Here is a 25,118-nt window from a genome sequence, read left to right on the forward strand (position 1 = left end):
ACAGAAGCTTCTGTGTGATTGATTCAGGAAAATCACCAGGAAAAGCCACCTGGATGGCTTATACACTAAAATTTATTCAGAAAGAGGAAATTAAGAAAGAGGAAATTAAGAAACAACAGATAACAAGATAACAAGTAAGGATCTGATAATAAATATCTAAAGTTTGCATTTCAACACAAGGAAGTACATTAAAGACACAGAGGAAGGCTGAGCTGTAGGGAATCAGAGGGTGTGGATTCACTGGACATTCATATGAATCCCCACAAACCCAAAGCTCCTCCACACTCTGTTCCTTACCTGTAAGACGTTGCTTTCAGCTTCCTCCCCAGTAATCACTTCTACCTTGGCTAACAAACACTTCCTTGCTGTTGCTTTAGTATAGGCTGCTGCAGACTCTGCCAGTGATTCTGAAATATTATTAGCTGAACAACATTTTGAGAGTCTGAGAATGATTAGCATGTAATTTTGTAAGATTTATAAAGGTCTCACACAAGTATACCACAACTTTGAGAGGTTTTGAAAAGTACAGAAGACAGACCTTACTAGAACACGTGAAAAAGGATTGAAATTTTAAGCAGAAATCAAAGCTTGTCTTTTAATACTTGTTTTACAAGCACAGGGCACAAGGGACTGAAGAGCTAAGTAATCAAAATTTCTGCTCCTACACACAGTATTTCAAAACCTTTGCATGGACAACTGCATATCTGTATGTGCTCCAGCAGTGCTGATCCTGCTGCCAGCCACGTGCCTACACAGGGACAGCACAACTCATCTTCCACTTTTCTTTGGGCTTGCAGGCAGTTTGCTGAAGAAAACCCACAGTTCCCAGAATTTCCATAAAACCTTGCCAATTTGAAGCCACGTAAGTCTAGAATCCAGCAAAGAGTTTTGAGTTCAAGCAATGTATGGTGCACCCACTCAATGCAATACACATTTGACTCAGAAGTTCAGTTACTGGAAATACAACAGAATTGTTGAAAACAAAAAGATTTGCCGCATTTCTTCTACACTCTGGTCCCAGTACCAGTTCTGTTAATTCCCTCTACTTTCACTCTGCTAAAGATACTCCCAGTACCACCAAATGACCATGAACAAGACAGTACATGCTTAATATAAGAGAATCTACAGCATCCAGCACCTCCCACACCCAGCCCGTATCTCTGGTTTCAGGAGACAGTAAAGGCAACATAAAAATGTTACATTTCTGAAAAGTAACAAGATATTGAAAAATACAATAACTTAAACATGGATTAACTACCGTTCCTAAAGTTACAGTTTGTTTTTCACCTTTCTCTGGCGTGGCCTCCTGAGAAGACGATTCAGACCCAGACTCTGTAGCAGCATTCTCCTTATTACTCTCTGTACTACCTTCATTTGATTTTGGTGGACTCTATCACAAAAAGGAGGTAAACAAAAGAGAAAAAACACACACTTATTTTGCTGAACAGGACTAATGGTCAATTACTGAGGGAAGCCCCACTGTTTACAAACCATATGCAAAAGGAAAATCTCACAGACAAAAGCTTTCACAGTAAAAGCCGTCCTGCTGCCCCAGCCATGGAATTGAAAGGAGCATGACCTGGAAACCAGTTCAAATTGTCTTCCCTTGAACTGAAACCAAATTTCAACATTTATTTTGAAGCTGTGTTTAACAAAGCAAGCCAATTTCAGCTACAGTTCAGCTCATGGCACAGCTGACTGAACTCCCTGCTATAGACAGGTATGAGTGCTCAGCATTAAATGCTTCCATTTTGTTCCAGTACAGCAATAAAAACAATAGGAAATAGTGAGGCACTAGAAATTATTCCTTAGGCTGGTACATAACAAACAGAACTTTCTGAATCACACCTCAGTCCTGAGGCAGCTGCCTTACTGCTTAACTTCAAATCCCATCCTGAGGGGAGTCCAGGAACTGACCTGCTCTCGGTTTTGAGGACCAACATAAACCACCCTCCCATACTTATTCTGGGACAGCCATTTAAAGCAACAAGCTGTGCCATGAAGTGCTTGGGCACAAGAGCCATGTGCATGGCAGAGAGGGCACTGAATCTCCTTACACAGAGAGCTTGGCAGGGAAGTCCTTGGAGAGCCCTGCAGGGCAGACAATGGCTCATAATGAACTCCCCAGGCTGCACTCAAAGTTACCCACAAGGGAAACCACTGAAAAAAAAACATCCTCAAAGGACAAGTACAATTAAAGGCTCTCGAAATTCCTGTGGTGAGAATCCATAACAAACTACTTGCAAAATAACAACACATCACACACAGTGGATACTCACTAGGACTCGCTCGCTCATGTTCTGTCCAAAAACAAACTTGTTGCTCGATGCATCTGCACTGTTTGTAGAGTTCTCTACACTGAAAAAAACGCAACAAACAGAACAGGTTTTATAAGACAGAAAATTCTCTCTTATCTCCTGCTAACAAAATTCCTCACAAAGTGAGTGATTGTCACTAGCTTTAAAAAAAATTAAGCACTGGTTGATAACAAACATAGGTAAAAATTAATTCAACTCAGTAACATGAGAGCACATACTGGTTTTACAGAAAAACAATTCACTCCAAGTGATGACCAAAGATTTTGTTAAGATCTTTCCCTTCAGATAACTAATTACATATGAAGCAATGCTGAATGCTCAGTGAGGCCTTACTGTTCAATCATAACATACTCTTTCAAAACCAGTATTCTACATGCATAAACTTGAACTACTACATTTTTTTTTAGGTTAATTTTTTTCAGAAAGTAAAAGAACCGAAACAAATGCACTTCCAATACAGCAACTGAAACAAAGGTAGCAGGGATAAGTAATACCTTTTATTAGACTAGCTGCAATACCCCAGCCTCTCCAAGAAGTTTCACAATCAAATCTCAGCCTTTTACTCCTTCCTTACAGAATAAGCATCCTCCTCCCATTGTTATTGTTATTAAGAGATTTTAAATCCCATTTAGGAAGGACAACAGTTTTACTCTTTTACAGACTCAAAAGACTTAAGTCACTGTTCATCTGCCTTCCCATCAGGAAGACACCAACAAGCTCAGGAAGTGAATAAACAGACCACTCAAACCAAGCCTACTTGCATTTCACAAAGTTTGGAAAATGGGGGCACATCTGTCACTACATGAGTCAAGTGAAACCAAACAAACCTTTAAATTGTACATGTAGGGTTCATACTTCTGAATAAGAAGATCCTCAGGGGAAGACAGCTTTACCTACTAAGGGAATTAAATGCCACAGTTCTGAGCTCCAAATGTTAACTCAATATGACCTACTGGTATCTGCCCTGTGACCCAGTACATTTACAATTTTTAAAGGACTGATACTGTTACACAATGGGAGGAATCTCCTTTTACCAGTCCATTACCTTAATGCTTTGCCATCCCAGCTGAAAATTAGGGCCAACTCCCCTTACAGACACTTTATTTTTTTAAGACAAGTCCAAAATTAGGTTTCTGGCAATTGACCCACAATGAATAAATCCTCCCAAAGTGAAGACTCAAACGAATTATGATGGTAGATGTCATATGAGTTGAAAAATATGAAAAAATATTCTAGTATTTGAAGCCCACATATTAGCAGTCACTGTCTGCCAAGTCTGATTAAACAGATCTGTGTCTCTTGGAAAGGCATTGACCTGGCATCCAGAGGTAAAGGGGTTCCCTACCTCTTGTGTGCACCACCTGAAAAGTTCAGCATCAAAAGTTCATTGACTGCAAAACTGCCTACTGCCTACTTCATAGTGAACAACAGGTCTTAAAAATGCAGAATATAAGGACAAAGCAAACATGCATTGGTGCTTTTCCTACAGTTTTTTCATGGCCTCAGACAATGTGCATTTCAGCTTGCTCCAGGAACAGAGATGTTGTTCTACTCCATCACTCTTGGTAGGATTTCCCCTCATGCTTTTCCAGTTATTACCTGAATTCACAGCTCTGTAAGATATTATCTTTCTGTTTTCTACTATTTCTGTGCATCACTTGATATTTTTGACCACTACTAAGCTAGCATTTTCACAGAGCTGTATTGCTACCTTAGCCTCAAGTGAAGGCTGTCAGCTCAGAGCTCATCACTGCAGACAGAATTAGCAGTTTTCTCCTTTAGCTGCCTCACTTTTCCTATGCCTACATCATATTTCTTCTGATGCTACTGCCTGATCAGAAATTCTCTCAAAGATTTCCCACAGTTAGGTTCCTGCTTATTCACACAGGCCCTCTACACTGCTCTGAAAAGTTTACTACCTGTGGTGAGTCTTGTGTTATGCCTGGAGAAAACCCTCTTGCACTGCAACAAATTGTGGGAGGGGGGCTTGGACTTGGAAATTGGATTTTTGGGGGTCTCAAACCACGACACTACCATGAAAAAATAATTTTTTTAAACTATTCTTCCCTTTACCAATATCATGTATGAAACACACTGAACACCACAAACACAGTACAGATCTCTGCAGGATTCTGCTGTAGCTCCAATTTATTCCATCACTGTTCCTTTCTAATCATGAGAGAAGACTTCTCCCATCTTATGCTTGTTACTTTTCTGAAGAGGCTTTTGGTGAGGCTGTGGTCATGTAAATGGTATCAAAAGCATCTCCCTTGACCAGATAAGACTGAGGATTTCCCCAGATCTGAAGAGTGTCATTGCATCCTTCATTCATCCCAGTCTGAACCTTGCACCCAGTAAAAGAGCAGAATCACAAAGAATTTCCAATCAAGGAGAACTGCCCTGTAGGTTTTCCTGTGGTCTCACCTGGAACTGATGTACTGTAGGAAATAGTTGGTTGCAGAAGGTGTGTCTGCTGTAGGCAGGCCAGAGTTCTGCACGTCGGCGCTTTCATCGCTCTCATCTCCCAGCTGGGAAAAGCACAAGGAAGACATCCACAGTTTTAATTACTGACCACAAATGTTTCAGCTCATTCTTTCTAAGGACAAAGTTCCACCCAAAAGTGCTTTCTACAATAAAACAATATAAGCCTGTGCCCCAATATTACACTTCCTTTTTTTATGCCACGAAACCTGTGCAAATCTGTCTTCAACAGGAGGGACTAACAATCCTACTCAGTTACTCCATGCACAGGTCTGAGCCCAGGCAGCCCTGTTTTTGTTTCCTCACCTTTTCTGTGAAGTCTTGGAGCATTTTAGGATTGCATTTCAACTTAATTCTGACTCAAAAGGTGAGAGAAAACAGTACATTGCACTGAGTTTTAGATGTTACTTATGACTGCAGTAGATGCATTTATTTTGAAAAAGTTTCTTATGCTACTTAACAGAATTAATACTTCACAGAATTAATTAATTTATTAAATGTCTAAGACTAGTTTTATTAAACAGCCAACCTAGGTTCACAACTTTTAATTTTATGTATATACATGGAGGTTTTAACCCTGGAGCTTCAAAGTACTTCACACACTTAGTCAAGAGAACAAACGTGTTTACCTTAACTCTGTCTCTTAAGTTTTGCCCAAATACAAATGCTTGCTGTGCATTTAGTTCAGCCTTCTCACAGCTGTTATCTGAAGTATTGTTGGACTCCTTTTTCTGACATTCTCCTGCCTAAAGAAATGGAAAAATGCAGCCTAGGTATTTGAGCTTCTTTAAATAAAAACACATTATGACATGGTGAGTCACACACTCATTTACAATGATAAGCCAACAACACCTCAAGAGCTACAAGGCAAGTTTTGCATTTAAAATAACATAGCTGTTGTTGTTTAGAGTGTTTTTCTTAAATATTCTGGAGAGACTCCAGCATTTAACACAACTACTGCGTGAACTCAAGTAACTTCCACCTGTTCTAGAAAGCTTCAGGCAGACAAAGCTGACTACAAATGCCAAAACAGTGAAGAATATCCCACCAGATTCCTTGGTAAAATTGCAATTCAGTCATGAAGTTTTATCCCATTTAACACTGAGCCTTCAGAAATCCTCAGCATCCAGATTTAAGGGCTTTCTTCTATCAGAAAACTTTCTCCCAGGTCAGTTGGTTAAAAAAGTTAAGAGGACTTTTGGATGTTAAAAGCACAAAGAGGCTCTCCCTAATGATGTACAGAGCAGTAACAAGCATGTCCCACAAAGTTTTCATACTCCATGTGTGGAATTTACTTATCATTCCTCAGTTATGGCAGCAGTCTTTCACTAAACCTTAAAAAGCAGGGCACACTGCAAGTGTTTCTGCTTGGATATTCAGGATTGAGACTTGAATTTCAAGTAAACTGTTGCACCAAACAATACTACTTCTGTGATCAATGTGGCATCAAAAAACCCACACTCAAAATCCCCAAACATCCTCCCCATGCTATCAGTCAGGATCCTCAGATGCTCAAAACCCACAGGGAAGGGAAGGACTGGATACACTGCACAGAACTGGAAGGAAATATTTCATTACTTTTCTTTCAAGATAGTAAATAAACAACTTTTGATGCACTTCAATGTCTTTTGCTCTAGGTGAGGCTTTTCAGCCTCTCATTACCTGCACTCTCCATTTCTTGTAGGGAATTCATTTACTGATGCTGGGTTTTTACTCTGTTCAGAGAATATTTAAGTCTGTTACTTTGAGTCTCCTTCTCCAAAACTCACCTTCTCTTCAGAGTCAGAACTTTTCAGTGTTGCATCACTTGGTAATTCTGATGTGGCTGCAGAATCTGGCAGGATATTTACACCATTAGTGCCACTGCTGAGAACTGCAACAAGGAAAGAGAAAAATCACATAAATTCACTAGATATTTAGACTGTCCTAAAAGTTTTCTAATGCAAATTGCATGCAGTTTTTCTCTTTTAAGTCCATGAAACATTGCAATGCAAACTAGAGAGCTCCCACTGTATTTTGCAAAAGACATAAAGGACCACAATTCAGCAGTTCTTAGCAGAATCAAAATTTCAAACACAGAAGAACAGTCATTTAATCAATCAGATGCTGCAAGGGCTTCAATACATACAACTTCAAGCATCACCCTGCTCCAATCTAATACTGTTCCAAAGAAGGCTCCTCTTCAGGCTGATTCACCTGCTCACATACTGAACTCACACTGAAAATCTGTACTCCAATACTAAGTTTTCTGTAGAGTCCAATCTGTGCCAGCAGACATGTCAGGAAATCAAGCTAGAAATGTTTGCTTCTACGCCAGATTGATGATTAACTGAAGTTATTCACTTTTTCTGTTCAACCAAAATTCCACACAACAAAAGGCATCGGGCTGGGGAAACACGGAATTTAGGAGACATGGACACTTCCAACAGTTTTTCTGCTTTAACTCACAGTCTTTAACCATGCCTATTTCCATCAGCTAGATCAGATTCCATAACGATACAACATTACACGAATGATCAAACTTAAGAGTTAAAATTCTATCTCGAAGTCACAACTCCAGAATGGTCCACAAGCCCAGAGGCACCTCTCAGCAATTCAGGCACTTTACTGCTGATCAGTTATTGCTGAGAGCTCATTACACCACGGTCAGTGCTGTCTGTCATTTGACTGCACACACTTAGAAGGTTTTTTTATTCCAAAACCACATGGACTACACCAAAGTCAGAGGCCTGGCAATGTCAGACAGTTGTCCTCCACAAGACCTGGAAGCTCCACTGTGTCATCCCTTCTGTAACAGACACACTTGACATTTAAGACGTTTCTCTTCCGAAAGGAGAAACCTAGAAAAACTAGGTGGATGTTGAGTAAACCCAAACCACTACATGAACCAGACTGAGTATTTCTGTTCTCTCCTGACTGTATTCTAGAAAGCAGAAGCATTATTTACCCATTTGTGAGAAAGTTTTTGGCTGTGGGGCCTGTAACACTGCTGGACGGAGCACACTGCGCTGCTGTTCCTTCGGCTTCTGGCTGGGGAGACCTGCAAGGGCAAAGTTTTTTTTCAAGAGCTATAAAGCTTTAAAGCTGAAAAGTTCAGCTTCATCTAAGCTTCTCTGTAACTGCTTCCAACAGAACATACGATGAAAAAAAAGAGACATCAGAAAAGAGTCTCTTCTCCCTTCTTTTCCATCCCTCACTCAGCCTCAAAATAGAATTAGTCCCAAATAGAGAAGACTACTTCATAGCCTTAAAAGACACTTTAAAATATATTCTCTACCCAGGAAAGCACAGAAGGAGAGTTTACTACTGACTCAGAAATAAAAGCCAAAGTGTAGGAGAAATGAACAGTACCCCAGTAATCCTATTTATGCACTGACATTTTATTCAACTACACATTCCAGCTCTTCTCTTCTCATACCATTTAAGTAATTTCCAGATACTGGTAAAAGATTATTTTTTTCTTCATACAATCAAATGTATTGGTAGTGTACTAGTTGAGCTGTGTTGTTTAATAACTTTTTGGCTTTTTGAATTAACCTGGCCTCTTTGGTTTGCTATAGCAAGATACACAGCACTACAGCTCTAATTCTGCTATGATTCAAAAAGCCAACTGACCTTAAGCAACCTAATAAAAATATCCCAAACATCATAACATCAGCTCTAGGTGGTTATGGCAATCCCAGAAGGTTCAGTTTTCTTCACTGAACACTCTTGATCCAACATAATACTGCAAGAGAACTCACTCATAGCAGGGAGGACACGACAACAACAGAATATAACAACTATCCTAAGTTCAAACGTTCACAGGTCAGCTCAAAAAAGCTTGTTCCTTTCTTAAATCTATCATTCTTCCTGCAAGTGAAACAAAGTTTTCATATCCATATGTAATAATAACTTCCATTACCTAAATAGTTTTGGGGTTTTTTTCCCCTCAAACTCCTAAGGAGCTGTAATATTTATGTCTGTAATATTCATGGCTGGCTCTACAGCAGCAAACAGGAGACTCAGTCACAGCCAACCTGTGGTACAGAACAGGCACCACACTACTACCTTACAATAGTAGGCTGAAGAAACCAGTAAATAAAATGCTTGAACTGGTTTCTTTGTGCTCTTGCAGAGAGCAGTGAACTCACCTGCACTGGGTGCCTGCCCATGGATAAGTATCGGTGGCTTCAGCCGGAATCCACTGCTCTTCTCCTCTGCAAGCAAAACAAAAAGTTACAAAAAGCTGTAACATACCACAAACATCCTATGCAGTCACAATATTCCTCGTGTTTTCCCTGTTGTAACAACCCACAAGTTCTACACATATCCGAAGCCATTGGGAGATTTCCAAAGGAAGAAATTCTCTTCTTCCAAAAGAAATCTGAATTTCCAGTGATCATCACATCAAACACACATTACAGACAGAAAAGTTGTTGCAAGCAAAAAATTCAGGTCTTTTCTTTCAGAAGAACAGAAAAAAGACCGTGTTCACAAGAGAAATGGAGCTCCTCCTGTGAAGGACTTAACAGAGGTTTTAGGTGAGAATCAAGCTAAAGAAAGGACAATCAGAAGTATGACTGAACATGACAGGTGCTAACGAGCACCCAACTGCTAGTTATCAGAAGTTAAACTTCATTGCTTAACATCAGTTTCTTATCATTCCATTCTTATCATCAGCTTTTACTGTGTGCTTTTACAGTATGAAGGTATAAAAAATTCCTTTGTTTGCACTCACCACAGTTAGGGCTTTTAGATAAAACACCAAAATCTCAAAATATTCATAAATCCACAGCTATTAAAAATTGAGTTCTTAAGAACTTAAAAAGAATAATTATACTTTTTTTCCTTTTAGAGGCATAATGTCTGTGCTCAGAATAAGACAACCCAGCATTTTACAATTCCACTGTGCTTGGTTATTCCCATGCCAGTTAATCCTAAACCACTGATGTGACCACAGCGACACCAACACCACTGAACCAGAATGGGCACTGACAAAATCAGCAGTGCTGCCAACACAGGGCTCACAGGTCATGGCTGAACATCACTATGACCATAGATCATGGTTGTTTTGGAATATTGTTCTTCTGTATTAGAAAGCAAAGTCGATAAATGAAGATTTCCTGAAAGTCATATTGCAGTCTTCTATCATCCCTCACAAAGCATGCAACACTGTTCCTATTTGTCATTTTAATTACCTCCAGCAAGGATGAAGTCAAACAATGAAGTGAGCAAGATAACAGCTCCAAGATCAGAACCATCACCACGTCCAACCTCACAGATAGGGTCTTACCTCTGAAGTTTCAGAGTGCTTTGGATCATGACAAATTGACAACAGTTTGAGAAAAAAAGCAGAAAAATGAGGAAGCTCACCTGGTTCTGAGTCAGAATTGCCTGTAGAGGGTTCACAGAAGCTTGATGGCATAAAGACATTGTTCTTTGTTACTGCAGTCAAAGAAAAGGAAAAAAATTAAGGGAAGTTGTGTATGTTGTTTTTGATTATAAACCTGTTCCCAGATGTATCAAGGCTTCAAATGGAAAATGATTTTTCTAGTAATTTGTTCTATTTTTTTTTTTTTATTTCTTCTAAACTAAAACAGTATTCTAGCCAAAGGAGTCAACAAGTCATTGTCCTGTGGAAGAAGCTTAAGTGTTTTGAAAAGAGAAAGGAATCTCATCTCTGAACATGGTTGTACTAAAAGATGCAGCATTTGCTCTTTATAATTAAAAGGCAATTCTTCTTCATATTTGCTTCTTTCTTTTAATTCCCTCTTCTCTCTTTTTATTATTGTCTGCCTTAAACATGACACGTGTTTCACACAAGTAAAACTTCCCTACTCTGGAGAGAAACATAACCCCACCAAAAAATTAAGAAGTCGGGAAAGTGAAAGATTTTCTGGAAATCAAAGCCATCAAACAATGTCAACAATATTCAAAGAGGCCTTTAGGGAAGCTGCAATTCCAATCCAAGCTGTCACTTCTTGACAACACACATCAGAAAAGAACAAGTGAATCAGGGAATAAATGCCCATATCCAGTCAAGATATGAGAACACTGTGCCCATAAAATATCAGCAACTAGATTTTAAATTCCATAGTCACTCACTTCTTTAACACTGAAAGCAAAATAACCAGGCTTTCACCTTTTAGTCACATCTCCTGAATGTGCTGCATGCAAGAGGAATATTTTTTTACTGTTCTCTCCTTTTGATGAGATGCTTTTCTCATCTCCTTTATTTCAACTAAGACAGTGGGTATAAAGTAGCAAAGTCTCCAAATCTGCCTCAAACACTGACATGTCTTAAATAAAATAATCCTCAACCAAAGCTAAAACCTTCATATTATCTGTGGAGAAGACACAAATCTTTAGAGATCGTTCCTGTGGGTGAACAAATACGAAACATGACCATTTCTGTGCACGTGAACTGCACAAATTTGCCCCAATGATTTCACTGCCCTGACTGTGCACACACACGTGGGCTGTGATCATTCTCTCTTGTGCTTCAGGGATGTACTAAATCCTCTCCATTTTAAAAAGGGTGGGAGAAAAGAGAAAAGCACTAGAACAAGCACAGGCTAAGACTTGGAAGATTTCCTGGCAGCGGAGCAACTAAGAAATTCAAATTTGTTAAGGAGCGACCTGATCACAACAAATCAAAAAGATTTCTGGTTAATTCTTCAATTTAACAGCACAAGATTAAAAGCTGAAAAGACAAATATATATAAACTTGGAGATAAAAGTATTTTTTAAAACTATTTCTCAATTTCTTTGGGCTTCACCAAATTTGCTAACGTGGACCATAGAAAAATAGAGAGTACATGGTTGCTGTGGTCTTAAGACAAAGCACAGCAGACAGCACTGAGACTGCTAACATGAAAAAGGAAAAGGTCTGGAAAAAGAAAAGGTCTAAGAAGGAAACCTTGTATATAATATCACAGCAACATTTACCTGACTGAGGAGGGAACTGAGTTAAGGATGAAGTTCTCTCACGTTTTACAGGTGGGCAGTAATTTCCATCCTCTCGATCAGATTCTGCAGAAAAAAGCAGTTAGAGAAAATGCACAATATTCCAACAAGACACATGCTCGTGGCTTTTAATCTTACAGTGAAATCTCTTACCATCTCCATCTTCTGGACTTGATCCATCTGCTGATCTCTGAAATCAGATTACAGTGATGAAACAAAAGTCACATACTGAACATTTCAGTCTCTTTGGATTGACCCAAATGAGTTAATAATCAGTTTGGAGATATTTTCTTTACTGTCAGTGACATACACTCAAGTCAAAGCATTATTTCTATGATTTACATGTAGGCATATTGAGTTTTATTCAGATACTATTAAATACAATTAATTCAAAATATCTCATTGACAAATAAGATTCCTGAAGATTCATATCCAAGCCCTAATATCCTTAGGGACTATGTAACAATTATTACAGTTATATTTTCTATACAGTGTAAATCTGAAAATGACAGTTTTCAAATTTGGTTTGATTTTACAAATATCACAGAAGTTTCAAGCTCAACATAAACATACCTATTATTTGGAAGTTCATTCCAAAGCACTTTCTCTAGTTACTCTAAGTGACATTAGTTCCCTCAAAAAAGTGACAGCACTGGAGGAATGTCTTTGAAAGCACACTCTATAAAGCAGTACAATAGTGTTTTCATTGGAATTAGCAATGGATAGTCTCCTAGCATCTTCCACAGTACCAGGAACAAAAAAGAAAGCACCACAGGCTGCCAACTATCAAAACATTCAAAAATGTGATGTTTGAACAAAGGTTTTACATCTTTTCTGAGGATTTCTAGGTCTCTTTCCTCCTACTTCCTCAGTCAATACAGTCTCCTTTACTCCTGCAAAATGTAATCCCATGATCCATTCCTTCCACTATGGAAGGTGACCAGGGCAGCACTAGCACTTTTACCTCATTACAAAACATTTTAGAATCAAAGGAATGTTTAGATTAGCAAACACCTTTAAGATCAGCGAGTCCAATAATCTCCTCAGCACTGCCATGCCCACCACTGAGCCATGTCCCCAGGTGCCACATTCACACAAATCCCTGCAGGGATGATGACCCCACTGCTGCCATGGGCAGCCTGTTCCAGGGCTGCACAACCCTTCTGGGGAACAGGCATTTCCTAATAGCATAGAATCATAGAATGAGCTGGGTTGGAAGGGACCTCTGAGAGCATCAAATCCAACCCTTGATTCACTACCACTGTGGTTCCCAGCCCATGGCACTGATGCCACATCCAGTCTCTTCTTAAAAACCTCCAGGGATGGAGAATCCACCCCTTCCCTGGGCAGCCCATTCCAATGGCTGAGCACCCTCTCTGGAAAGAATTTCTTTCTAATATCCAACCTAAACCTCCCCTGGCACAGCTTCAGACCCAGCCCTCTTGTCTTGCTGATGGTTGCCTGGGAAAAGAGACCAACCCCCCCTGGCTCCCCCCTCCTGTCAGGGAGTTGTAGAGAGTGATGAGGTCTCCCCTGAGCCTCCTCTTGTCCAGGCTGAACAGCCCCAGCTCCCTCAGCCTCTCCTCACAGCACTTGTGCTCCAGTCCCTTCCCCAGCCTCGTTGCTCTTCCCTGGACCTGCTCCAGGCCCTCAATGTCCTTCCTGAGCTGAGGGCCCAGAACTGGACACAGCACTCCAGGGGTGGCCTCACTAGCGCTGAGTCCAGGGCAAGAATCACTTCCCTGGACCTGTTGGCCACCCTGTTCCTGATCCAGGCCAGGATCCATTGGCCTTCTTGGCCACCTGGGCACACTCTGGCTCCTGTTCAGCTTCCTGTCCATCCACACTCCCAGGTCCCTCTCTGCCTGGCTGCTTTCCAGCCACTCTGTCCCCAGCCTGTAGCCTAAACCTTTAACTTGAGGTCGTCTCTTCTGGTCCTGACACTTGTTACCTGGAAGAACAGACCAACACCCGCCTGGCTACACCCTCCTTTCAGAAAGCTCTTGACATACTGGACCTTCTCCCTAGTCCAACACTACCCTTTTATCCCAACCCTGCCCCAGGACATGCAGACAGACACCTGCTCTTCACACAGTCTCACTTCAGAGCTTGCAGCTTGCAGGCAGAACCCTCAGCAGCCCCAAAGGTCCTCCCACCCCATGACTGGGCCCCTTGGACACTGAGAGCAGCCAGACACAACAGCACTGGGTAAGTCTGCACAGGACTGACATCTGAGGAGTACCTTGTGCATAAGAATACCAGAAAACACAAAACTTTCTATTTAGCACTGCATATATTTAGAACCCAGACAGTACTGTACTGTCAGTATTTCACTAAATGTTAATAAAAACCCTGTACTTTGCCTATGCAATGAAGAGCTTTTCTGTTTTGTTTTACATTAAGAGTATAGCTACCTCACTAGCATCCCAGGTGATACTTTTGAAACCTTTAGCATAGAGAATGAGAAGCTACTGACAGTTCTGGAACACAATCCCCTCCATTCACACACATCTATCAGTGTTAATACTGCATTTGGATCATCCCTGGCTCTTCCTATATAATCAGTGAAGTAGTCCACAGAACTAGAAGATGGTCTTATTAGTCATTGCCCCTGCCAACATACATCAGTTTTGCAAAAGATAAGGCTTAAGTGGAAAATCATGTTATATCTATTTCAGCAACCAGCATCTGAACTCTGGAAAAAAATCTAATTTGCACAGAAAGTGTTGTCACAGATACCAGCAACTTCTTTCAACTTTTATCAAAAATCCTGAGAGCAAAAGGAAAATGTTTGGTAAAAAATTTGCATGAATGGAACTGCAGATCTCAATATGCAAAAATCCTTAAAAACAAATCAGTGGTTTCCCCCTGAACATCAAAAACTTCTTAAGCTGTTACTAATGTGTTGTCCTCTCAGTGCTCAAATAACAGACAAAAAAAAGCCAAACCTGTACAGCACAAGCCTCAGATCATCACATCACTGTAATCTCACTAACTGACACAAGCACAACTAATGTACCACCACCATGTTCAGTGGGCATCAAAATCCAAACCCAACTCTGGACTCTACTGAGGGCAAAGCACAGCAGAGCATCTGCTCCGAGTTATTTCCATGCTTCCTAGTCCAAGAGTTTTGGGAGATCAAAGCTGTGCACCTTTGGACAAACAGGCAGACCCTGTGGGACTGTGGGTACACACATGTACTGGATAAGCTTCACTTTTGGATGAAGCCACACAATAAAGCAAGTTACCACTGCAGCCAGAACTGCTGCTTCAGAGGAACCTGGGGAGACCAGACAAAAATCAGGGGAATATATCAGGGGAATATATGCATGACACACCTGACAGGCTGGAAAACCAGCAAATTACAGTTAATGACAGTGAACAGCAGTTCAGCCTCTTCAGTTTTAGGCCTCTCTTCCCAGTCCCCTCAGTCTGTGTTACAGCAATCCCTGCTTTACACAAGTACAACGGAAACAAAAGGCAGGACCATCTCATCCTGCAAGGAACCACCAAGGTGACTCAACTTCTCTCCATTCAGTGCTTTGAAATTAGATGCTGAAGAGACACTTAAACCAGTAACATCAAAATCCAACCTACAATTTTCTCATTTAAGAGCAGAAGCCACCTTTCACTTACTCTCTCCTCCCCCTGCTTTTAGAAATCCAGCTACAGGAATGTTACAATTATTTCTAAATAGAGCTTCCTACAATTCTGACACACTTCTAATTAAGGGAATTACCTTTATAAATGCTACCAACTGCTTTTTAAAAGTGCCAGTGACCATAATTAACTAGACTACTAACATTACTTCCTCACACAGTTGCTACATCAAACTAAGAGAGAAGAACTTAAAAACTTCAAGAAATTTGTCTGTCTTTGCTTATTCACAATAAATGAACAGAAATAGGGACAGGAAAGGAGAATTTGAGTAAAGTAAAAAAAAAAAAGGCCAATGTAATTCAGGGAAAGTTGTAAGAGTACACTTATATATGACCATCAGCTCTGCAAGAGACTGTATCTCTGGCCACATCGTGTTCAGGTCTTAGCAAAAATATCTGAGTGTACAAACAATACCAAGTAAACAAGCAGTATGTAGTGTCTCTTCTTCAGTCTTAATTCACCCATCTTCCCAAGGCCCTAGGAAGATTGCATGAAAACTTCTGCTCCAGCAAATCAGTACAAGCACACTGAAGATGTGCCAGCCTTCTCTGTATTTCAAGATAAGAGATGGTTTCACTCTAAGAGATTGGGATAATTGGAAGAGTGCTTGCCAGTGCATGTGAAGGTCAGTTACACACCCCTACTGAGCACTGTACAATTCCATAAATTTAACTGAATGGAGTCAAATTCAAGGATGCTGAGACAGCTGTTCTGTACTGCCACGAATTCCTGCAGATGATCCCCAACAGCAGTCTTGGTTTTTAAATTTCTTTCAGAACTGGGTTAACTGGAGTAAGATTTTCTGCTCTCTAAGAACAAGATAACCACTTGCTGCAGTTTTCCTGAAAGTCTGGTTAACGCAGTTCTCTTGGACAGCTCTGGTAACACTGCAATCTCAAATGACAGAAAACTGAGATAAAAGTCTGTGACTATGTTGACCAGCTATACTTTAGTCCTTGAAACATTTCATCTTCACAAAAGAATCTGAAACAGAAGGATTTCTGCAGCAGGTCATCAAGCAACAGTCTGAACATGGAAATGTGCCCAACCTACAGCTATTTGCACCTTGTCATGACAATCCATTCAGCACTGGGTTTACTGGAAATGGCCCATTTTTGGATTAAAAAAAAACAAAAACAAACCAACTAGCCAAGAAAAGGGTGCAGGTATTGGGTGGAGCAGCCTTAACAGGCAAAGATGTAGCAAAGAGCACATGCCTAGGATGTGGTGTCACAGTGAACAGTGATACTCGCCTGCACCAAGAAAATATGGCCCACCAACCAGAAAGATTAGGAACACTTAAAACTGCTCTGAAAAACTCTACAGCAGCAGCCATTTAGTCATCTAATCTTCCAGAAAATATTTTGCTGCACCACCAGTAGAAAAATCTTAAATGATGAGCTCTGACAGCTTTTCCAACCGCAAGGTACTGACTTCCTCCCCCGTCAAATACTTAAAGTTCTGCTTCAGTATGATTCTTGGTGCTTTTAATCTATTAAGTACCTTACAGGTTGTCATGACAAGCTCCTTTTATATCCAGTGGAAACACAGTATTAACTGCTTGCTTTGTCAAGCTGCAGCTTTATGGCTCAGATGGAACAAAGAGCTCTCCTCTAACTGCTTAAAGCAAATCCCACAAATACAGATGCACTTTCTCACTCATTGAGAAGTGCTCTCATCCTTAGCAAACACACAGTTTACACCCTAAACTTTAAAATACTTGAGGCATCTTCCAGAGTTACATTGCTAGTGAGACCCAAACAAATCTAACTTCTGCTAATTGGAACAGGGACTTAGAGAGGACTAACACCTGAGATCAAAGGACCAGGCAGACAGTGAGCTGCACTGCCTGCAATGAACAGTCACGGATTCCACTGCGGGGAAGGGACTTTTTCCTCTAATCCCCTCAGCAGCAGAAGTACTTGGTAGGTTGACACTTACCCCTGCCAGTTCTTGTTGAATAGGAGCAAGCTGGGCTTCAGCAGCGGGACTCAGGGCAGCACTGACTGAGGCCACAGTGGGAGCAGGGTGCTCAGAGTCGCGCTCACCAGCTGGTTCTGTTTGACCCAGACCATGGTGGGGGGGCTCAACCTCTCCCTGGGGGTCCTCGCCTGAATCCGACAAAGCTTTTTGCTCTGCAGGGGACTGTGAGCAGAAAAGACAACGTCCCTTCAATGCAAGGCTGCGACATGAGAGAGCAGTTGTCCTACTGAGAGCATCTGCTAACCCCTTTTTAAATTCCACTGTTCTCACAGTATGGCAGAAGGAGCTGCTGGCTGCTGAGACACCAATTAAAATGCACAGGAACTATGTAAACAACCTGCTGACTGAATCAGCTTCCCCTCCCCACGTGGAGCAAATGCACTTTTTTGAAAGTTAGCCAAAATCATCTGTGTCCCCGGCAAAGAACATTTTCCCAGCCACAGGGCAGCTGGAGTTTAACTCCTTCTCTTGAACACTTAAAGACAGCTGACAGCTTTTACCCCCAGATTCAGACATAAAAATTAAATAGACAATTACTGTGAATAACTGTCCTTCACTGCTTCTTCAGCTCACGTTTCAGGGAGGTGAGGTTGGTTACAAAACTCTCCACAGAAATGATTTTAACATTCACACAAGACAGGTGATCCTTTCAGATTCACGTGATGGTGAATTATCCAAAAAGCAACATCAGTGCTTTCTTTCATGAATTAAGAAGTCTGCACATCTATTTCAAGGAGGGAGGGGACAGGATAACTAGTGCACCCTAATGCAATTTGGTATTTGCTGAACTTCTGCCACAGACTTGTCATTTCTTCACATCATTTAATGCTGCACATCCCCGCTTGTAGAACAAAAATCAAGCATTATCATGTTCTGCACACATCTGAAGGGTAAAAAACTTATGGGCTTTGAGCCCAAACAACTGCATTGTGATTAAGGACTAAATTATAGTCCATGGATAACATGCAAGCCAAGGATGTGCTCCCAGCTGAGATCCGTGGGCCAAACTTCCCAATGTCTTATGATAAAGTATCTAAAGAATCAAGCAGTAAGGCAGAGATGAACACAACCTTGGCTTGTTCACAGAAAACACTTGGTAGAACGAAGAGAGATTAAAAATGCCAGGGTCATGCAAGAGAGTAAACAGAAGCCTCAAAAATAAACAGCAGCGTTTACATCTTAAGGGCCCCAAGTTCTCCAAGTAAGATTTGGCCTGTTCTCATAACAGAAACAACTACTAAAAGCCTGCAATACATAAAATTTTATCTTGCAAGAAATTACTACAATTAAGGACGAAAATAGTCAAAATATTATTTACTGGGGTAATACTATGTCAGGTAAAAGCTGGGGATGCTGGGTTTTTGTACTATCAAAATTTTCTGGTTTTAATATTTAGTTGTTACTAACAGATCCAAACATTAACTTAAAACCCCACAGAATGAGAAGAGTTAAAGAAACATTTTGTTTGTCACCAAAAATTTAATCAAGTCTAGCACTCTAACATCCTTTCTTACCTCTTTTGCTGGGGAGAACAGCAGGAAAAGGCTGCCTGGAGCTGGCCCCAGCACTTACAACATAGGTATGTTAGTCACAGAGAAAGACAATAAGTAAACACCTCAGTTCTCCACTTGATGCTTAAAACCCATTACTCCTAATTCCTTTTGAAGCAAAGCCTCATTGTTGAGGCCAAGGGCACTCCACAGGCCACTCAAACTGTCTTCTTCCCCTTCAAGGGGAGACAGCCATAAAAAAAGCACAAGAATTAAGTCACCAGTTACCTGCATCACACTCACCACAAAAGCAATTATAAAGCAGCAGCACTGAAGAGCTGATATTTCTCATGGCTTAAAATGCACGTGTCCTTTGGTTCTCTCTCTGCTATCCCATATTGTCCCTGTGTATCTCACAACACAGCCCTTTCCCCCACAGCTCCTCAATCCTGCCCAGCCTCCTCTGGTCACCTGCAGGCCCAAGGCTGCTCACCTTGCCTGAGCAGAGCCAGCCTCTGCCAGGGAGCGAGTCAGGCAGGTTTCTAGTTTTCTGGAAACATGCACAATGGTTTTAACATTTAAACCTCCATCACTTTGTCACTAGTTACCAGACTCAGCAAGGGTTAGGCTTGGGGATCCATCGAGCCACAGCAGAACCACGTGCACTTGGCTCCTGGGCAAAGAGCTGCTCATTGCAGCACTGACACCCCCACACCCTGTCCCTGCAGCACTGACACCCCCCACACCCTGCCCCTGCAGCACTGACACCCCCACACCCTGCCCACTGCAGCACAGACACCCCCCATACCCTGCCCAGCTCCCTGGGGGACAGAGCCTGTCCCTGCAGCACAGACACCCCCCACACCCTGCCCAGCTCCCTGGGGGACAGAGCCTGTCCCTGCAGCACAGACACCCCCCACACCCTGCCCAGCTCCCTGGGGGACAGAGCCTGCCCACTGCAGCACTGACATTCCCCACACCCTGCCCACTGCAGCACAGACACCCCCCATAACCTGCCCACTGCAGCACTGACATCCCCACACCCTGCCCCAGCTCCCCAGGGACAGAGCCTGTCCCTGCAGCACTGACACCCCCACACCCTGCAGCTCCCTGGGGGCCAGAGCCTGCCCACTGCAGCACTGACACCCCCCCACACCCTGCCCACTGCAGCACTGACACCCCCATACCCTGTCCCTGCAGCACTGACACCCCCACACCCTGTCCCTGCAGCACAGACACCCCCACACCCTGTCCCTGCAGCACAGACACCCCCACACCCTGTCCCTGCAGCACAGACACCCCCACACCCTGTCCCTGCAGCACTGACACCCCCATACCCTCACACCCTGTCCCTGCAGCACTGACACCCCCACACCCTGTCCCTGCAGCACTGACACCCCCACACCCTGCCCAGCTGGCACAGCCATTGAGACAACCCTGCCATTAACAGCCTGTGAAGAACCCAAGCAGGGTTGGGGCACCCTAAAAGCCACAGTGCTGAAAAGCTGTAAGGAGAAGGGTACTAGGAAATGGGGATGAATCCAAGGGTTTGTCAGGGATGGGAATGAATTCTGCTCCTTGTCAGTAGCCAGAATGATCCTCAGGATGAGCCAACCATCGCCAGGGGTCTGGAGGCAGCAGGGCAAACTGCAGACAGCCAGACTGAGGCTGGAGATTACCAAAAAGATTCAGTGCTCGTAAGAGGCAAAATAATGCCTACAGAGAGGCTGCGGAAGTGTTTCCACACAAAAATAGCTAAAAACCTTATTATTCTTCAGCCATAATACACAGAATTTGGAGTAAAAAGGAGCAGGCATATAACTGTGAAATCATAAGTGGCATGTAAGGTGCCAGTGCAGTGACTGCCACAGAGCAAGAGCTGGAAGGATCTCGTTAAACTTTGCTATCACAGGCTCAAAAGAAGTCCCGTCCAAAACTAAAGGGGACAAGAAGCCCATCCTGCTAAACTTCCTGTCAGAAGATGCCATGGATCCCAGTAGCTCAACACACACATTCAGCAAGCAACTGGAGAAATTAGAAGAAAGAGGGAAAAAAAAAGGAAAAAAAAAAGAGCCTTACCAGAAATGTACACTGAGTTTTAGCTACAGATCAGAAAATTGCTAATAATGCAAGAAGAGGTAAGAACATTCAACACACACTTGTGCTAGACACTAAAAGTGGAAATGACAAATTATTTTGCAAGTAATTTATATCAGTTTAGAACACCCAAAAGTGGGCTAAACATCCAACAGATTTTAATAACAGTAATTAGTGACAGGTATTTTAAAAAGTAAAATAAACATAACTCTGATTCCTATCCCAAGCAAGGCTGGAATATATGCTTCAAGACCCACAAAAGAAACAAACCAGAAATAACAATTATTGCCAATCATCACTTTTACACCGAAAAATCTGAAGCCAAGAAGAGAAATTCATGGCCAAGTCAATACATAAAATTATACTAGAAAAAATATATCAAATTAATAAAAAACTATTGCAAGTTTCAGAATTTTGTGAATACTATTTAAGAGTGTTTAGTTGGTTTAAGTCATGGAAGACAAAACCAACAAAGGACTCATGGATTTGTCAAAACACAACTACTCCAGGCAGAAGTTCATTGAGCTGTTCTCAGAAAGTATATTCATGGGAAACTGCAAACTCCTAAAATTAATTTTAGTCTTCAGTCACACATGCTATTGAAAGGGTTTCCTAATCTCCTAACTTCATGAATTCTGATCTAAGTTCTTGTTTGAAGTTCTTTGTACCTGGTGAACATTCACTCTCTTCATTTTTGCTGTAATGTTTTGTCTGAGATGTGTGTCCTCCCTGGAGCCTCCTCTTCTCTATAGGAAACACTCCTTATAAAGTGCAGCTCTAGGGATAACTTGGCAAAAATCTGTTCCTGTCTCCTAAAGACTAAGGCAAAGATCAACAGAGAGAGATGAATAATGTTAGGAAGCCATCAACACAAACTCACCTTGCTCAGCCAGATCAAACAAAATCTATTTTATTAAAACTAAAAATAATCCACTCAGACTAAATACATTCAAGTCTATTCAGAGATTTGGCTTTCTCTGCCTTGCAGAAAATAAGGAGAGACATGAAGGAATACTTAAAAGCTAAGATTCATATGATGCTACAACCTCCAAATACAGGCAAGCAAATAAAATGCATTTTCAATAAAGACTGGCATAAGAACTCTTGGATCAGCTTCTCCTTCCATTTCTAAGTTGTGCTATTTGCAACTCCTTTCCTCATTTTCCCCACCAATGGCCTAAAAAGACTAATCTCAGCATATCTTTTCACACTTTTGACCTGCTCAGAGCCAAAGACCTCTGGCTGGTATCCTCAACTGCCTCTGACATTATCAACCTCTATATTCCTCCAAGTTTCACCTTGCACAGCTGCCTCTCCAAATACACTCATGACTGTTATTTCAAGAGCAGCAATGTATTCACAATTATGAACTCTTAGGCATCAATTTTAACTCCTTAAGTATGCTATTGACTTACAACCCAGTTCAATTAGGTGTCCCTAACCAAGTCTCTTGTGCAAAGGATGCTGAGAGAGCCTGGCCAAGGGAATGTTTTGTCTCTCCATACACAAGTTACTTCATCCATAGTTCTCTCTCTGCCATCATCCTAAACCTACAAGTCATGCCTACAGCATGACCAATACTTTCCAGTCACTGACCTCCTCAAACCACCAAAATCAAGCACTTCCAAATAATACCACATCAAACCAAGACTTCAACTAATCCCTACTTTACACATCATCTTAATTTATTTTTTTTAACTCGTGGTTTTGCTCTCCAGACTACCTGCAAATGCCATCTTTCTCATCACCTAAATCACTTTTACAACTCCACACCTACTTTTAAAACTCACAGTTCAGGCTGTGATGACAGCTAGAACAACTTAACAACATCAACCCTTATTCACTCCAGAACCTTTACCTTTAGCACCCAGATGCCAGTTACCCCTTAAACTCTTTGCACCACTTCAGAATGGAACATGACCCAAGCATCACGTAACTTATCTTCCTTCAGTTGTCCTTAAAAGCTCAGCACTATCAATTCACCTACAGAAAGCAGCACACTGACCAAAACTAGTCATAAAACAAGCTGTTCTTTTTCATATAAAGTGTTCTTTTCTATATTCTACCATTATCCCAACCCAGGCTGGTAAAGGGAAGAGGACAAGGTGCAAGCTACACCACAGACAATGGTTTGTTTCCAAGCACAAAAACTTTTTAAATCACAGTTGCATATCTACCTGTTGTTGTACTTGAGACTAGGGAGGTCATGATCATCCTAACATGATGAGAATCAGTAATGACCAGAAGATCACCACAGCTCCCACTTGCAGAACAAAGGACATTATTACAAAAGCATTTTTGGACAAAGTGTTTCTTTACAACACTACTGTGTTAAATCTGTTCGAGCTATTATACCTGCTAAAAAATGTGTAAATCCAAAAAACCAGAATGCTTTCACCTCAGAAATGCATGTTAAAAGTTAACTTCAGAAAATAACTTCAAGTTACCTACGGCCACAAACTTGTCATGAAATGGTTTTATGGCAAAGCTAAAATTAGTTTCAGAGCAGAAACACAAATCAAACAAGTGTCTAACATTCATCACAGAATAAGCTGTATCCATCAACTGAAATATTTAATTCAATAAGTGCTATGCAAAGCACAGCACAGCTCGTGAGTTATTGGGATAGATAATGGAATAACAGAAATATTCTATGCCTAACACAGTGAGGTTCAGACTTTATGCTGTTTTCAGATCTTAACAGTTTGAGTCCTCCTAAGCTGATGCAATTTTCCAACCAGCATCAGCATTAGAACTCTGCCTGTCAGAAATATGAACAGCAGTGCTAACACTCAGATATCTGTGAGACTATCTCTATTTCACACATTGTAAAAACAGTTCTCAGCGTGTTAAGGAGATATGAAAACCACGAAAATGGAGACTCACTCAAATGTAGAAACAGCCAACTTGACATCCACCATTAACTGATATCTATAATGAAAATGGCAACAGAGAGACTAATCCTGTCTTTAACTGCAAAAGAAAACAACTCAAACCTCCTTACTGAACAAAAAATTTAGAGGCAGCATTATGAACACCATGCATTTTTTGTCCCCTCTAAATCAACAAGACAAACTGCAAGTTCTAAAGTTCTATTAAAGTGTATAAAACCTTAGCTGGAAGACAAGTTATAAAATTAGTTTCCAGACTAGTATGAACTTTGTCCTACAATACGCTGAGTATTTTCCAACTTCTAATGGAGAAACAGATCATAGAACCATAGAATCATTCCAGCTGGAAAACATCTCTAAGATCATCAAGTCCAAGCATCAACCCAACACTGCCAAGGCCACCACTAACCATGTCCCCAAGCACCACATCCACATGGCTTTTAAATCCCTCCAGGAATGGGAGGGCAGTCTGTGCCAGGGCTGTACAACCTTTTGGTGAAGAAATGTTTCCTAATATCCAACCTAAACCACACCAACACAACTAGAGATCGTTTCCTCTGGTCCTGTCCCTTGTTCTCTGGGAGCAGAGCCTGACCCCCACCTGGTTCCACTCCTGGTGCTCCAGCCCCTTCCCCAGCTCTGTTCCCTTCTCTGGACACGCTCCAGCCCCTCAAAGTCTTCCTTGTCGTGAGAGGCCAAAAACTGACCCCAGGTTTTGAGGTGGTGCCTCAGCAGTGCCAGCACAGGGGGACAGTCACTGCCCTGGTCCTGCTGGGCACACAGTTGTTGGTACAAGCCAGGTGCCAGTGGCCTTCTTGGCCACCTGGGCACACCTGGGCTCATGTTCAGCCACTGTTGACCAGCACCCTCAGGTCTTTCTCTGTTGCACAGTTTTCCAGCCACTCTGCCCCAGACCTGGAGTGTTCCACTGGCTTGGTGTGACCCAAATATCTGATACCTTACAAGTACAAACTTAAGTAGAGATTTCTAGAAAAATAACATTGTTTAACTTAATAGTAGATACAGTTTCAGAAAAGGCAGGAAGACCACTGAATGATATCAACCCAGCTGTAATACTGAGAGAGTCTGTAGACTCTGCAAAAAAATAATTCTGCTCAGGATGTCCTGGTTCACGTGGAAGAGCACTAGGCAAACATCTTAGCAACCATCATACTGAATACACACATACAACTGAACACACAATGCAATGCTTTTCCTCACCCCTGGTGTACTGTCAGACTGCTGTG

At 41.6% G+C, this 25,118-nt stretch overlaps 1 protein-coding gene across 3 annotated transcripts in view; it reads right to left on the reverse strand.

Annotated features, from left to right (window-relative positions):
* Positions 1-25,118, reverse strand: part of RANBP3 (RAN binding protein 3) — a 47,162-nt gene that overhangs the window by 7,547 nt on the left and 14,497 nt on the right. Inside the window, exons 3-15 of one of the 3 annotated variants that reach the window (XM_017833709.1) lie at positions 21,649-21,799; positions 17,352-17,555; positions 11,901-11,937; positions 11,730-11,813; positions 10,155-10,226; positions 8,933-8,998; positions 7,747-7,839; positions 6,569-6,672; positions 5,429-5,545; positions 4,743-4,846; positions 2,280-2,358; positions 1,288-1,390; positions 298-422 (exon numbers count right to left, since the gene is read on the reverse strand). In XM_017833709.1, the coding sequence (XP_017689198.1) occupies positions 298-422; positions 1,288-1,390; positions 2,280-2,358; positions 4,743-4,846; positions 5,429-5,545; positions 6,569-6,672; positions 7,747-7,839; positions 8,933-8,998; positions 10,155-10,226; positions 11,730-11,813; positions 11,901-11,937; positions 17,352-17,555; positions 21,649-21,672 (1,212 nt within the window). In that variant the 5' untranslated portion in view covers positions 21,673-21,799. The remainder of the gene's footprint in view (positions 1-297; positions 423-1,287; positions 1,391-2,279; positions 2,359-4,742; positions 4,847-5,428; positions 5,546-6,568; positions 6,673-7,746; positions 7,840-8,932; positions 8,999-10,154; positions 10,227-11,729; positions 11,814-11,900; positions 11,938-17,351; positions 17,556-21,648; positions 21,800-25,118) is intronic. The other 2 variants (XM_017833708.1, XM_017833710.1) reach the window with 2 other exon arrangements.

This window comes from Lepidothrix coronata, unplaced genomic scaffold (genome assembly GCF_001604755.1).
Source record: "Lepidothrix coronata isolate B3197 unplaced genomic scaffold, Lepidothrix_coronata-1.0 Scaffold219, whole genome shotgun sequence".
NCBI classification, from domain to species: Eukaryota; Metazoa; Chordata; class Aves; order Passeriformes; family Pipridae; genus Lepidothrix; species Lepidothrix coronata.